The sequence below is a fragment of the Agelaius tricolor genome, unplaced genomic scaffold (assembly GCF_023055355.1).
Source record: "Agelaius tricolor isolate 1412-34295 unplaced genomic scaffold, bAgeTri1.0.p SCAF_10, whole genome shotgun sequence".
NCBI classification, from domain to species: Eukaryota; Metazoa; Chordata; class Aves; order Passeriformes; family Icteridae; genus Agelaius; species Agelaius tricolor.
The window spans coordinates 5,651,867-5,664,584 of NW_027269270.1; the positions used below are offsets into that span (position 1 = coordinate 5,651,867).

At 47.0% G+C, this 12,718-nt stretch overlaps 1 protein-coding gene across 11 annotated transcripts in view; it reads left to right on the forward strand.

The window, feature by feature from the left end:
* The window catches only part of CUNH2orf88 (chromosome unknown C2orf88 homolog), a 38,546-nt gene that overhangs the window by 15,517 nt on the left and 10,311 nt on the right, over positions 1-12,718 (forward strand). For 3 of the 11 annotated variants that reach the window (XM_071434489.1, XM_071434491.1, XM_071434490.1), the window contains 2 exons: positions 2,626-2,665; positions 3,767-3,841. Coding sequence is in view for 3 of the 11 variants with exons in the window: in XM_071434485.1 (XP_071290586.1) it covers positions 9,693-9,788; positions 10,039-10,187 (245 nt within the window). In the remaining 8 variants the exon portion in view is untranslated. The other 8 variants (XM_071434485.1, XM_071434486.1, XM_071434492.1 and 5 more) reach the window with 6 other exon arrangements.

The window sequence follows — 12,718 nt, forward strand, 5'->3', positions numbered from 1 at the left end:
GCACTCAAGATTAGTTTTTCTTCAAAGCCCTGCCTTGATGAAGTAAATGTGTAGCAATCTGATGCCATCTAACTCCATATTCCAACTGAAATATTCTTTCCGCTGCTATATTTAAGGTAGGAATAGATATCATAAAATTAACGAGAAATTGGGAAAAACAAGACTTGAAGCAGAACTCTAGTCCAAAAGGGCTCCTGAAATGGAGCTCATGCTCTGTTGAATCTCTGTTGAGCATTGAGTAAGTGTTACACACACCATCCACAACTAACATTATTTCAGCAGAATTGTCCTACTTGTTTATGTTGTCCTCAAGACAGTCGTGTCCTCCCAAATAAATTACTTTTTCCCTGTTAAAAGTTATTTTTTTTTCTCTTGAAATCAGATTGCAAAGTTATATGTATAGGCATCTACCTATAGCATGAATCAAATTTGTTATTTTCTTCTTTGGCATTATGTGGTTATAGGTAATATTTCTAGTTATGACCTCCAAAAACTATTATTGTATCTTTCTATTTGATCTGTATAATGTCATAAATTTCCCTGTGCACAAGAGTTCTGATATGAAGATGATGCAGCTGAAAAGCCTCATGATAGAGTAGAAAGGACATTTAATATTGGATGGTATCTCAGATAAGATAATTAGATCATTTGGGTATTGAATAATGTGTAGAGATATCAAAATACTTATTATGTGAGGTAATCATGATGACATTGTTGGTAAATTAGACTCTTCTGAAAATTAATTTCAAATTTATCTTCTCATTTCAGTGACAGTTTAAGTAATTTTGTGACTTTATAAAGGAATTTATTTGCCATTAGTGCTGCAAAAGGTGATGTTGGTGTATGAGAAAAAGTACAGAGGGCTTGAGTTCAGCCAGCAAGGCAATTTAAGGAAATGGAAGTTTTCAGCAGCAGCAGCAATAGCTCAGATTCAGTCACCCATAAATCTCCCCAAGGGATGCAATTCCTCAGCATCTGTATCCTTGAGTCCCCTATCTTTGCTTTAATGTATCCTCTGAGAGAGTCACTACCCCAGCTTCTTCCTAAGGCATCCTCTGGCTCATTTCTTCTGGCTCATTTGAAAATCCATTTGCCCTGTGCTCAAAGGGAGCCAGTTTTATTGCCCTCCTCCTGAGCACACTGCCCAGTTCTGCATGGCAGAACAGTCTTTGCTGCCTGAGATATCCCTGAGAGCCAGGGGGGATGCAGGCCTGCCCTCCAGGAGCATTGACAGAAGTGGGCCAGGCTCTTAAAGCAGCAAAAGCCATCCCCACTGCTCTCATGGCAGCAAGAGTTCACCCTTCCACATATTTGTACTGCTTAATCTTAATCTTTCAAGGTGGAGAAACTGATCTGATAGAGAAAGGTGGTTTGGGGGCTTACTGTAGGTACTAGAAAAAACTCTGCATTTCATACCCATTCATCATCTTTAGCCTTGTCCCTAAAAACACATGAAGAACTGCTTCTTAGGGGCAGGATGCCTTACTCTGAACAAAGCTGGGATAAAATAATGTGCTGGGTTAAGCTCAATTAACAGCCACACACCCACCTGGCTGCTCATGCCCTCCCCTCTCCTGCTGGATCTGAAGAAAGGAGGAGGAAGGAAAGATTTATGGATGGACATAAAGATAGGCAGGTGCAGCCAAAGCAAGCTGTGAAAGCAAAGCAGAGGAGGAAGAAAAGGGAGGAGTTGGTGCTCATAATAATGTTGATCTCAGTGTGAAAATTGGAGATGCAGACGTGGGTACAACGTTGCTCTGAAACACATTACTTCCCTACATTAAGTACAATAATGTCTACAGATGTCATAAAATTGATGGGAGCAGGGTTTCAGTGTGTCACTGCTTTGCTGATCCACAACCTCGCCTGCAGTGATGTCTGTCTTTATCTCTACTAGGAGGCAATTTCCTGTTTAATAATTAATTTTAGTATCATTTTGGAGTGGGAACACCAACAGTGACTTTTATTTTGGAGAAGAAAATGTTATGGCAAGATTAGGTCTTAAGTTCCTCCTACTTCTCTGTATTGTTTCCTTTTGCATGGCAGTTTTTGTACAGCTACTGCTTTGTTGCTGCCCTCAGGGCTCTTTGCTTTAGGCGTGCCAGCGACCATATTTCCATGTGATTCTTGCTTTTTTCCAGCTAATATCTGACTGTTACAAAGCTCTGGTTTTCAGTATAGAAAGAAGGTGGCTTTGTTTGCAGCTCCATGTCACAGGGAAGCTTGATCTGATGGTGTATTGCAGCACACATCCTGAAGTTTAAGTTTATTCTAGGAGACATCTAAATGCAAAACATTTCCCCACTTTCTCTCAGTCCAGCTTCTCAGCTGACTGTAATTCTGGTGGGTGGCTTTTCAGTCACAAATCTCTTTTGATCCTCTTTGCAATATTCTAATGCCTCATGTTTGGTTAATCCTCTTGCTGTGCTGCAGCTTGGGTTTTCCAGGGCTGCAGTTTGCATGTCTGCCTAGGCTTCATGCCTTAGTGCTGTTAGGTACTGATAAAAAATGAAGTAAAAGAGGACTTGCATATAAATTAGGAATATTCTGTGCCTAATATACTTCCTTATATGAAAAAAAAGTGAATAAGATTTGTTATTTATTCTATCTATTTCTGTTTTCCAGCCCTGCCCATGGGATAGGGATGGTCTCTGCTCAGCAGGAGGTAAGTGCCTGAGTGCACAGGCTGGTGCAAACCACACCAGGGCTGCTGCTGGGCCCTGGGTGTGCACTTTGCCTCTCATAGCCAGTGTATGCTCAGACTCGCTGCTGACCTCCTGCCAAACACAATCTGCAGTTTCATAAACAGACTGAACAAAAGCTGTAGCTGCCTCTTCCCCAGACAGAGCTGCTGGGGGGATTATTGCTGCTGTTTGTGTTTTGCTCCACAATGAATGTGCAGTGCTGCTGTGGTGATTTAGCACCCGGCTTCTGCGGACACCACACAAGGAGCCATCACCCAGAGAGGTTTCTTGGGGAAAAACAACCCCAGTTCTTGCTGTGGCCTCGAGATCAGCCCTAGACCCAGGGCCACTGTAACCAGGGGAGCAGGCTGCACTCCTCTGGCAGTGCAGAGCCCAGGTCGGGCTCACTGCAATCTCCCCCTGCTGGAAGAAATTCCCCTCTTCTGGAAAACCGTCATCTCCAGTCAGAATTAATGCTCAATTTCTTGTCTGCTCCTCAATTCTTTGGGTGTCTTTGCTGTGTGGTTACTCAGAGACACTGACCTCACTGCCCCTGGGGAGAGTTTGGAGAGGCCCAGGGAGTGAGCACCCATTGTGCATTCCAGGACACAAAACCTGGAAAGCCTCAGGAGGAAAAATTTCATTTTAAAGATTCCTAAATTTGCCCAAAAAAAAATTCCATTAAAAAATTTCTAATACAATTAATTACACAAATTGAAACAAAAGATCTAACAACTATTACACTCAGTTGGATAAACATTTGTGCTGTGTAGAAACATGTCATTTATTTTAATCCTCTTCTTGATTAGCTTAGAAGCTTCCTAGCCTAAATCATTCTGTGATTCTGGTTTCTTCTTTTTCACTTTGATGCTAAGTATAGGTTGTTCTATGGGAGAAAAAAATGCCCACATATTCTATCTCATTTTTTTGAGCAGAGTGCCTTTATAGTGTAACTTTGTCATAATTATCTTCTTAGCACATTTTTAAGCATCCAGAGAAATTCTAAGTATATAATGCTGGGTTTTTTCCTGGAAAATTTTGCAAATATGGTGACTGAAGCAGTTCTAAATATCTTTGCACAGGTGTTGCTGACTGGATGAAATGAATTTCTGCAACTCAGCCCCTATCCAATAAAGTCCTGCAGGATACACTGATGTGTAAGTACATGAGTGAAACTGAGCATGTTCTTCAAATTCTGCTGCTAAATTAGGTATTTTATCTTTGAAAAAAAAAAAAGTTCTTTCCCAAATGTCTCATTGTGATAATCACAAAGTGCTGGGAGTTGTTTAATGGGTATAAAGTTCAGTGCACACACTGATTTTGTGTTTTTCCTTTGAATTATAGCAGTACATGCACATCCAGCTAATACCAAAAGAAGTAAAACTAATAGCAATGTGCTAAACCTATTTTAAATATTCAGGATCTCTTCATACAAGAGAGTGGAATTAGGCTTTACCTCTATATTCTATTGTATTTTAACTTAAATGTAAAAGCTATCAAACCTTTTTTTCAGAGCAGGAGGATGGGACATTCCAAAAATAATCATGATCTAGAAATCAATGTTGTGCCCTAAGGTTTGGAGCAGTCGTGCAATCCCCACTGTCATTTACTTTTGGTAGTAACAGAGTTGGAAACTAGGGCAGCACTGAGGGACTGCCATGGCATGTGCTGGGGCATCCTGCAATCATATTTGTCCTTGCTTTTAATCAACCTGTTTGCAAACACCAAGGAAATATTTTTAAGAGAATAAAAGCTCTCAGAAAAGTAAATCTTGGTTGTGTGTAGAACAGCAAAAACAGATGAGAGTGGTGTATAATGAAAGAAGAATTAGGTAAACAAAAGAAAAATCCATAGTTGAAGAAAAGAACACCTTTCCCATGCACAAGGTTTTTGAAAATAGAGCCTTTATTTAGATGGTGGATCCTTAGTCTATAAAGCTGTGTTGCAGCTTTATACACTAAGGAACTTATCTTCTTTGCATTATGGGCTTGATTCTGAAACTCTACTAAAATACTTATTAGAATGTATTCACAGCATATCAGGTACAACTTCAAGGCTTTTGGATTATTAGGAGGTTTTAGTCAATAACAAAAATTTTCAGGGCTTCATACCTCTTTAGACTTTATATTGATTCTTGTCAGACTGTGCAACATTTTCCAACCCATGCAGTTAGTGGATTACTGCACGTAAAAATAGATTTGGTAAAGTCACCACGTGGCTGTGGGCATGCTGGGGGGAGCTCCTGGGGCAGAGAGTGCTTGTCATGGCTTCCTTTACCTCCTCATCTGAATTAGAAATATGTGCCTCAGTGAAGCCCTCCCTAATACCAGGGTCTGTTGGTACAGTTAAAAAATGAATTGAGAAACAGAGCAAGTTTTTCAACCAGTGACCTCTGACTAGGGATTGAATTGGTGGTTGGATTTGGATAAATTCATGGAGCTTTGTAGTCCTTTTTTGAATGCCACATCAGTGGGTTCTTAATTGAACTTAAGCACTGCTTGGGAAAAATGGTTGTATTTTCTCTGCTTTCTGTTGGAAAGGCAGGGAGAATCTGACCCAGCATCATGGTGAGCAGGACTGATAAACTGAGCATCTGAGCAGCACCTTGGCAAAACCTGAGCAGGTGCTACTGCTGCCAACCACACAGCTCAGGTGAGAAGATGTGGAAGAAAGCTGGGGTTACTGGAAATTGGGCACTATTTACAGGTGATATGGGAGGGAGCTGAGGCAGAAGTGCATGTGAGTATTCCAGAAGTCATTGTAGGATATTGTGGGTGTGTGAGACAGAGAAGAGGAATTGAAGTCTTGGAGAGGGGTTCGCAGATGTGGAGGAACTGTGAAGGGTAGCAAGGGCAGGAACTATAAAATTGTGTCAGAGGGAGGGAGAAATCAGATTTCATTTATTCTGTTACCCTTGGACAAACTCATTAAAACTTTGCCATCTGGTGCAGAGGTTGTTAAGTGACAAATTTTAACCCAAAAGAGGTAGGTTAGCAGTTCGTTACCCAGATTCCTCTGAAGCTTCAGCACTGCTGAATCCTTCAGTCTGGGTATCATTCCAGCAGTTCCAATGCTAACACCATTCCCTGACTTCTGTGGTTCAGTTTGCACCAGTTTCCCTCATTGCAGCTGGATTGATGCTGCATCCACATCACTCTGGGGTGAACATGTGCACACAGAGCAGGACCTGACCTGCCAAGAATTTAGAGGGTTTGGCCTATATTGTAAGAAGAACTAGCAAATTCCAATAAGCAAATAATGAGTAAAAATAGCTAATAAAATAAATACCAGGTCTTATGACAACAAAAAGTCAAACTTGCTTTAAAACTATTTCTTCTGGAGGGGAGAGTGCCTTCCTTACCCCTACAGGAAAATGCTTTCACTGAAATCTGGGAGAAGGGTACAAGAGGCAGCATTATCTGGCAAGCTGAGTTGCAGGAAAGGCTTTGATGCCTGTGCCCTCCCAAGCTAGTCCATGCCCAGCAAGGCTTCCTGCACCCTGGCACAGGGTGGGGACCTTGAAGCCCCATAGCTTCTGGGCAACTGCTGCACCTCTGAGGCCTCCATGTTGAGGGCTGGGGCACCTCAGATTTGGGTATTGTGGTTTTTAACATCACAGCACACATATCTGGCCCCAGCCTTGCACACTGAAATGCTTTACCAGTTAAATATTTCATTGACTGCCTAGCCTGTGCCTGGCTGTAGTCATTTCAAACGGATGCTCTGCATTTAAAAACACTGACTGCTTTGCCTCAGCCCAACATAATCAGCTGTCTTGCCAGCTCCACAGCTAATGAAATATTAAATCTGTTTTAGCACCCAGAAATAAATACGGGCTCGAGGTTCTTGTCACATGTATCACCCTCTCCTTAGCTCCCTGTCCCTGCCACATCACACTGAGGTGCTGCTGCTCAGGCCAAGGCTTGTTGTTGGGTGGTGACACAAGAGATGAGCAGTGCACTAGACCAGACTGTTATCTATTGGGATGCAGTGAAGTGATCCAGCCAGGCACCAGCTGTGCCTGCAGCCTGTGGAATGTCTGCCCCACGGCACCAAGATGCTCAGTGGGAGCTGCATTCATTTAAAAGCTGAAGATAAAAGTAGAAACTTGCATTAGAAACCAGGCTAGAATAATAAAGAGCACAGTAGGCATAAGCCTATACAAAGATATTTATAATTTAGTTACAAAATTCTTGTTTAAAAACAGGATGTAGTTTAAAAGTCATTGTTGTAGCAATACCACTGTGTTAATGCAAGGTGACCATACCTTTCCAGAACTTCATCTTGTTTTAATTTTCAGGGCCAGGAGTTTGATTTTCTCCTCTGGCCACCTACAGATGAGCTAAAACAGTAATAAAACATTTGCACAAGATCTGCCCAGGTCAGCAAGTCCCGAGTCAAAGCTCCTTGAAACCAGAGGGCAAAGTGTCACCAGCTTTAACAGGTTTTGGGTCGAGCTCCTCAGACCTGCCCCTGTAAACCCTTGCAGCACCTGCTGAGTGCCCAAGGGGCTTAATCCTGCCTGGGGAACTTGTCACTTAAAAATCACACCTGTGAGGACCTGAGGTTGAGCTTTGGTCTCCTGTTGCACCCCAGCCCCAGAAACTCTGCCTTTGGTCTCTGAGGGAGCATGGCTCCCATTAGAGCTGGATGAAATGACACAGCACACGCAGTGTGTACAAACCCTGCACCCAGCACTTGGCAACACAACGCTTTCTCCAGGCCCCAAGGCAGTAATTAGTAAAAGATGAGGGGTTTTTAATTCACAGGTGGACTGTTTGCAAGTAATGAGTGTAATATTGTGTGCTGTTGTTGGGTGGTCACAACAGCTGTAGCAGCAGTGCTTTTGTACAAGGAGCTGCTGGATTTTGTTGGTGGTGTATGCCTGCTCCCTGTCCCCCAGCTTTCCAGGTTAGGGAGGGTTTCCCAGCCACTGGAGGAGCAGAGGGATGCTGTTCTTATTTTTGTGTACCTGTCCATCCCCTGGCTCTGCTGGCCCTTTGCAGCCCCTCCAGCATGCAATGGGTAATCTGTGACCAGCAGCTACAGTTACAGTGGTGCTTCTCTTGATGAATGTTACCAGTGCAGTGTTTTCTTTGGCTTTGAAAGCACTGCAAGAAATTCCTTGGCAAGGCAATGACTGACTGGAAATGTGTTAGAAACTTACTTGACAACTGGAGACCTGCTTGGCAATAATCATTGAGGTGCTGCAGTGTGCCCAGGAGCAGGCAGCAGAGCTGGGTGAAGGGGCTGAGAGTCAGTCATGTGAGGAGGGAGCTGGGGGGGTCCAGTCTGGAGAGAAGCAAGCTCAGGAGAGATCTTATTGCTCCCTAAACCACCTGAAAGGAGGATGTAGTGAGATGGCTTTGTCTCTTCTCCCAAGTAACAGCAACAGATCCACAGGAAATGGCCTCAGGTTGTGCCAGGAGAGGTTTAGGTTGGATATTAGAAAAATTTCCTTCATCAAAGGGATGGCCAAGCATTGTAACAATCTGCCCAGGGCAGTTGTGGAGTCACCATCCCTGGAGGTATTGAAAAGCTGCATAGGTGTGGCACTAAGGGACATGGTTTTGGGATGTGGTGGACATGGCAGTGCCAGGTTATCAGTTGGACTTGATGACCTTGGAGATCCTTTCCAATCCTAATGATTCTCTGATTCTATAAAACCTGCCTAAATAGATGGGAGACTTAGCCAGAGCTCAGCACAGACACTGGAAGTGAGTGCTGAGTGCAGTGAGGGGCACGAGCACAGTGCCCAGCCCTGCAGCACCTCTGGCTTTTAGCCTGTTGCTGTAGCACAAGCCAGGGCCAGCATGAGCCTTGTGTCCCCAGGCCTGTCCCATCAGGGCCAGGAGACTCCTGTGAGTCCTGGGGTGCTGTTTGCCAGCCCCAGCCAGGTGTGAGCTCCATGAAAGCCTCCCAGAGGGGATGCCCAGGCATGCTCGTGTGTATTGTACAGTAGTTTGGGTGTCAAGAACTCCCCAAAAGCAGGAATGCTTTACCCAGGGTGTCTGTTTGCAGCCTCTCTTATGAAATAGTTTTCATTTTTAGCATAGCTTTTATTTTTGAAAAATTGAAAATGCTATTTTAGTTTGCTCAGCTTTCATTCTGGAAGCTTTCCTTTGGAATGGGGGTGTTTCCTAAAAAGCTTTGGTATAACTAATACTTCTCTGTGGTTGTACATGATTTGATGCTGCCTGACAGGATAAAATCAGAGAAGCATCACCCAGGCCTCTCCCCCAGTCTCTTCCACTGTTTTCTTTTGCTTTAAAGCTCGCCGGTCCTTGTGTGCTCAATGTGTTCTGGCACCTCAGTGCTGTCCCAGGGCTGAGGGGAACACACAATGCTGATGGCCCTAAGCTTTTATATGGCAACTCCATTCTTTGAACACCTTTTCCATATTTCACAGAATCACAGAACTGTTAGGATTGTTGGAAGGGGCCTCTGGAGAGCATCCAGCCTCCTGCCAAGGCAGGGGAGCAGGAGCACAGGAATGCACCCAGGTGGGTTTGGAATGTCTCTGGAGAAAGCAGACTCTGCAACCTCACTGGGAAACTGTTCCAGTGCTCTGGCACCCTCAGTGTAAAGTTCTTCCTCGTGTTGAGGTGGCACTTGTTGTGTTTTACTTTGTGGTCACTGCTTCTCGTCCTGTAGCTGGGCATCACTGAAAAGAGTCTGGCACCATCCTCTTGGCAGCTGCCTTTGAGATATTTATATGCATTAATGAGATCCCCTCTCCATTTCTTCTTCTCTGGACTAAACTGGTCCAGCTCCCGCAGTCTCTCCTTGTAAGAGAGTGCTCCAGATCCCTCATCATCTTTGTGCCCTCTGCTGGACCCTCTCCAGCAGCTCCTGGTGTTTTTTTACCGAGGAGCCCAGACCTGGACACAGCACTCCAGATGTGCCTCACTAGGGCCGAGTAGAGAGGGAGGAGGATTTAAAGGAGGAGAAGCCAATGAGAGGCGCCTTTCCTGCCTGGGTGATTTTTCCCCTTTTCCCTTATTTTAAATGGCAGGGCCGGTGCCGGCGCTGAGGCGCGGCTGTGCCCGGGCGGGGCGGGAGCGCCGAGGCCAGGGGCGCTCGGGGGCTGCGGGCCGGGCTCAGGTGCCGGCGGGGGACAGGTCGGGGCCGCGGCACCGCCGCTCCCGGGCTCGGCGGCGCTCCCGCCCCCGGCCCCGCCCGGCCCCGCCGCCGCCGCCCCGGGGAGGGCGGGGAGCGCCCGGCGGAGCGGCGGGAGCGGCGGCGGGCGCGGGGCCCTCCCGGCGCTACCTGTGCGAGCGCCGCGGGGCCGGGCGGGGCCGGGAGGCGCTCCCAGCATGGACTTTGACGGTGGGTTTGCGTCTTTGCCGTTCAGGAGCCTGCAGGAGGCGGCGGCGTCGGTGGGACGAGGGCCGGATCCCGCGGGCACCGCCGGAGGAAGGGGCAGCCCGGCGGCCGGGGACCGTGCGCGGCGGGGCCACGCTTCCAGCACGCTGCTCGCACGGACACCGCCCCGCCGCGCCGGTATGTGCCCGGCTCCATCGCCCCGAGCCGCGCCGGGGCCGGGAGGGAGCGGGGATGCGCGGCCGCACCCGCGGGGCCGTGGGCAGCGCTGGCCTTCGGCCGCCTCGGGCTGGTGTCGTGCCGGAGAGCGGGGAGACAGAGCCGGGCTCTGAGCTGGGGTCTGTCAGGACAGCCGGCGGTGCTGCCGCCTTACTCCTGCCATCCTCTCGCAGCGAGGGGCCGGCCGCGGACTCCTCCGAACTGGGCAAAGCGGAGGTGCCGCTCCCCCTGAGCACTCTGAGGAAAGGTGGTGCTACGGACAGCGGTGGGAGTGATGCGGAGTGGGAAGGTGAACGGCGTGGCTGGTTCTCTCCTAGCGCTGTTCCTGCTGTGGGGAAGACGTGAGGCTGCTGTGTTTGCCGGCCGAGGTGATGTGAGGGTCTGTCAGCCCCTGCTTTGCCATGAGCACCTTTCCAGGCTTCCACACTGACTCTTATACAGAGCAGGTTACCTTCATCTGGCATGTTATAAAATACAGATTTAATAATGCCAGACCCACCATGGCAAAAATTCTTAAACATTTAGAAATATTTTATGCTTTCTCATAGTTCAGTAAGTAGCAATCCAAATTAGGTTTCTAAATATAGTCATTTTAAAAAAGGAAAAAATGCGGGGATTTATCCTGTACCCTTAACAAAGTGGCATTTTTAACCTTCAAGTACATACAAATTAGTTTTTCTTCTGAACATCACGTTCTGCTGAGAACGTTCTTGCTTTAAAATCACCTTGGTTGGTGCAAGTTGCCCAAGGGGGTTGGGCAGAGCCTCAGGACGCTCCTGTCCCTGGGCACAAGGTGTTTCCGTGGGCAGGGTCCTGGGGGACAGGGCTGGCAGCGGTGCCAGGCTGTGCGGGCACGGCTGCCTCGCCTGGCTCCCGGCCCTTCCCGCTTCCCAGGCGCGAAGGCGGCAGCTGCTGGAAGCAGGAGCTGGCACGTCAGGAGTGGTGGAATTCAAGGAAACAAATACCGGGGGAGAGCCGTGAGACAGAGTGATTTTTAAGGCTGACAAAGTTCTTTGTTGCAATTCGGGGCGGCTTTTGTACAGCTGGAGCATCTGGTTGTTTGCTCCTCACTTTGTCCTCTTACTCCTCAGTTTGTGCGAATCAGTAGTAACAGAGTTGTGATTTAAAATGTGGGGCTGTGTTTTCCCGTGCCTTTCTATGTGAGATGTGGAAAGATGGCTTTTCTGGTGCATTCCTAATTCCCATTTCCCTTTTTATAATTGGCTTCTGGAGATTAAAGAACAGAATAGGGTCGTGCGCTGCCTTTATTGTGCTCTTCTGTGGTTCATCTTGGGCAGATCTTGACCATCGCCTTCCTTCTGACTTTCATTTGTGTTACTCCAGCGGAGCCTTCAGCTTCCTGAGGGTGTCACAAAGGCAGGCAGTGTCCCTCATTCATACCTTATGCTCTGCAGCTCCATATGTTCGTGGTTGAATCTTGTGACAGCCACTACAATAAAGGCCGACCCTGTCAGCCTGAGGCACCGATCCGCTGCTCTAGCTGCTGCTGCTGCTGCTCCTCAGCTCCTGCTGGCAGGATCCCCAGGCTGGGCAGCAGCCAGCAAGAGCTGCAGGAGGGGCTTTTCTTGCTCGTAAAGATTTGTGCATCCCTTTTCATTGTCTGCAGCTCTGTCTCTGCCAGGCACCTGTGGAGGACAGTAATGCACCTTTACAAACCAGGCTGGATCCTGAGCCTTAGTCTGAGAGTTAGCAGCTTAATGTCTCAATGGGTTCCTGAAGAGGACTGTTAGTAGGAAGGCTGTGACTCCATAATTGAGTTGTTGGGATGAAGTTTTGTGGTATATGTAGGAAAATTCCTGTTTCCACTCTAGTTGGTTACAGTGTTGGAGCATTGCAATAAACCAAGAGGCTGCTCTGTCTGGGCCCAGGGCTGTGCCTTAGAGCAGTCTAACCTCAGTGTGGGACTTGGCCAGTGTCTCTGACACCTTTGCTGGTGTGCCTTGTGTTTTCCCCTGCTGTGGGGATGGTGTTCAGACCATGGATTTGCAGCTAGTACAGATGGGAGGGGCTGATAATTACAAGACCTGTGGGTTTTGCTGAAAGAAGTGTTGGACCTGCATCCTTTGGTGTGACGCAGGGCAAGGAAACAGCTGTACATATAGATCAAAATCTTTATATCCATTTCTGGTATTTTATTTCTGTTCACTCACCAGTTTTGAGCATTATTTTGTATTTGGGGTCTTGGAGAATCTTGGATCTCCTCTATCACTATTAGCTTTCCCTTCCAAAGGCATTCCTCTATAGTTTCTGTAGTTGGGTTCCTTAAGTCTTGGCTAAACTTTCTGCAGATGGAGTTTCTGAGAAACCCTGAATCTTCTTCATGCCCTTTCTTCTCCAGCCTCACTCCAAGGTAATTGCTAAGGAAATCCATTGGTTCACTGTTACCCATCTAGAAAACAGGCTTCCATCAATGGTAGGCATCCTTCTCCTGTTCCTGTGGTAGTTAAATTAATGTTTCCTATTGTCTGTGG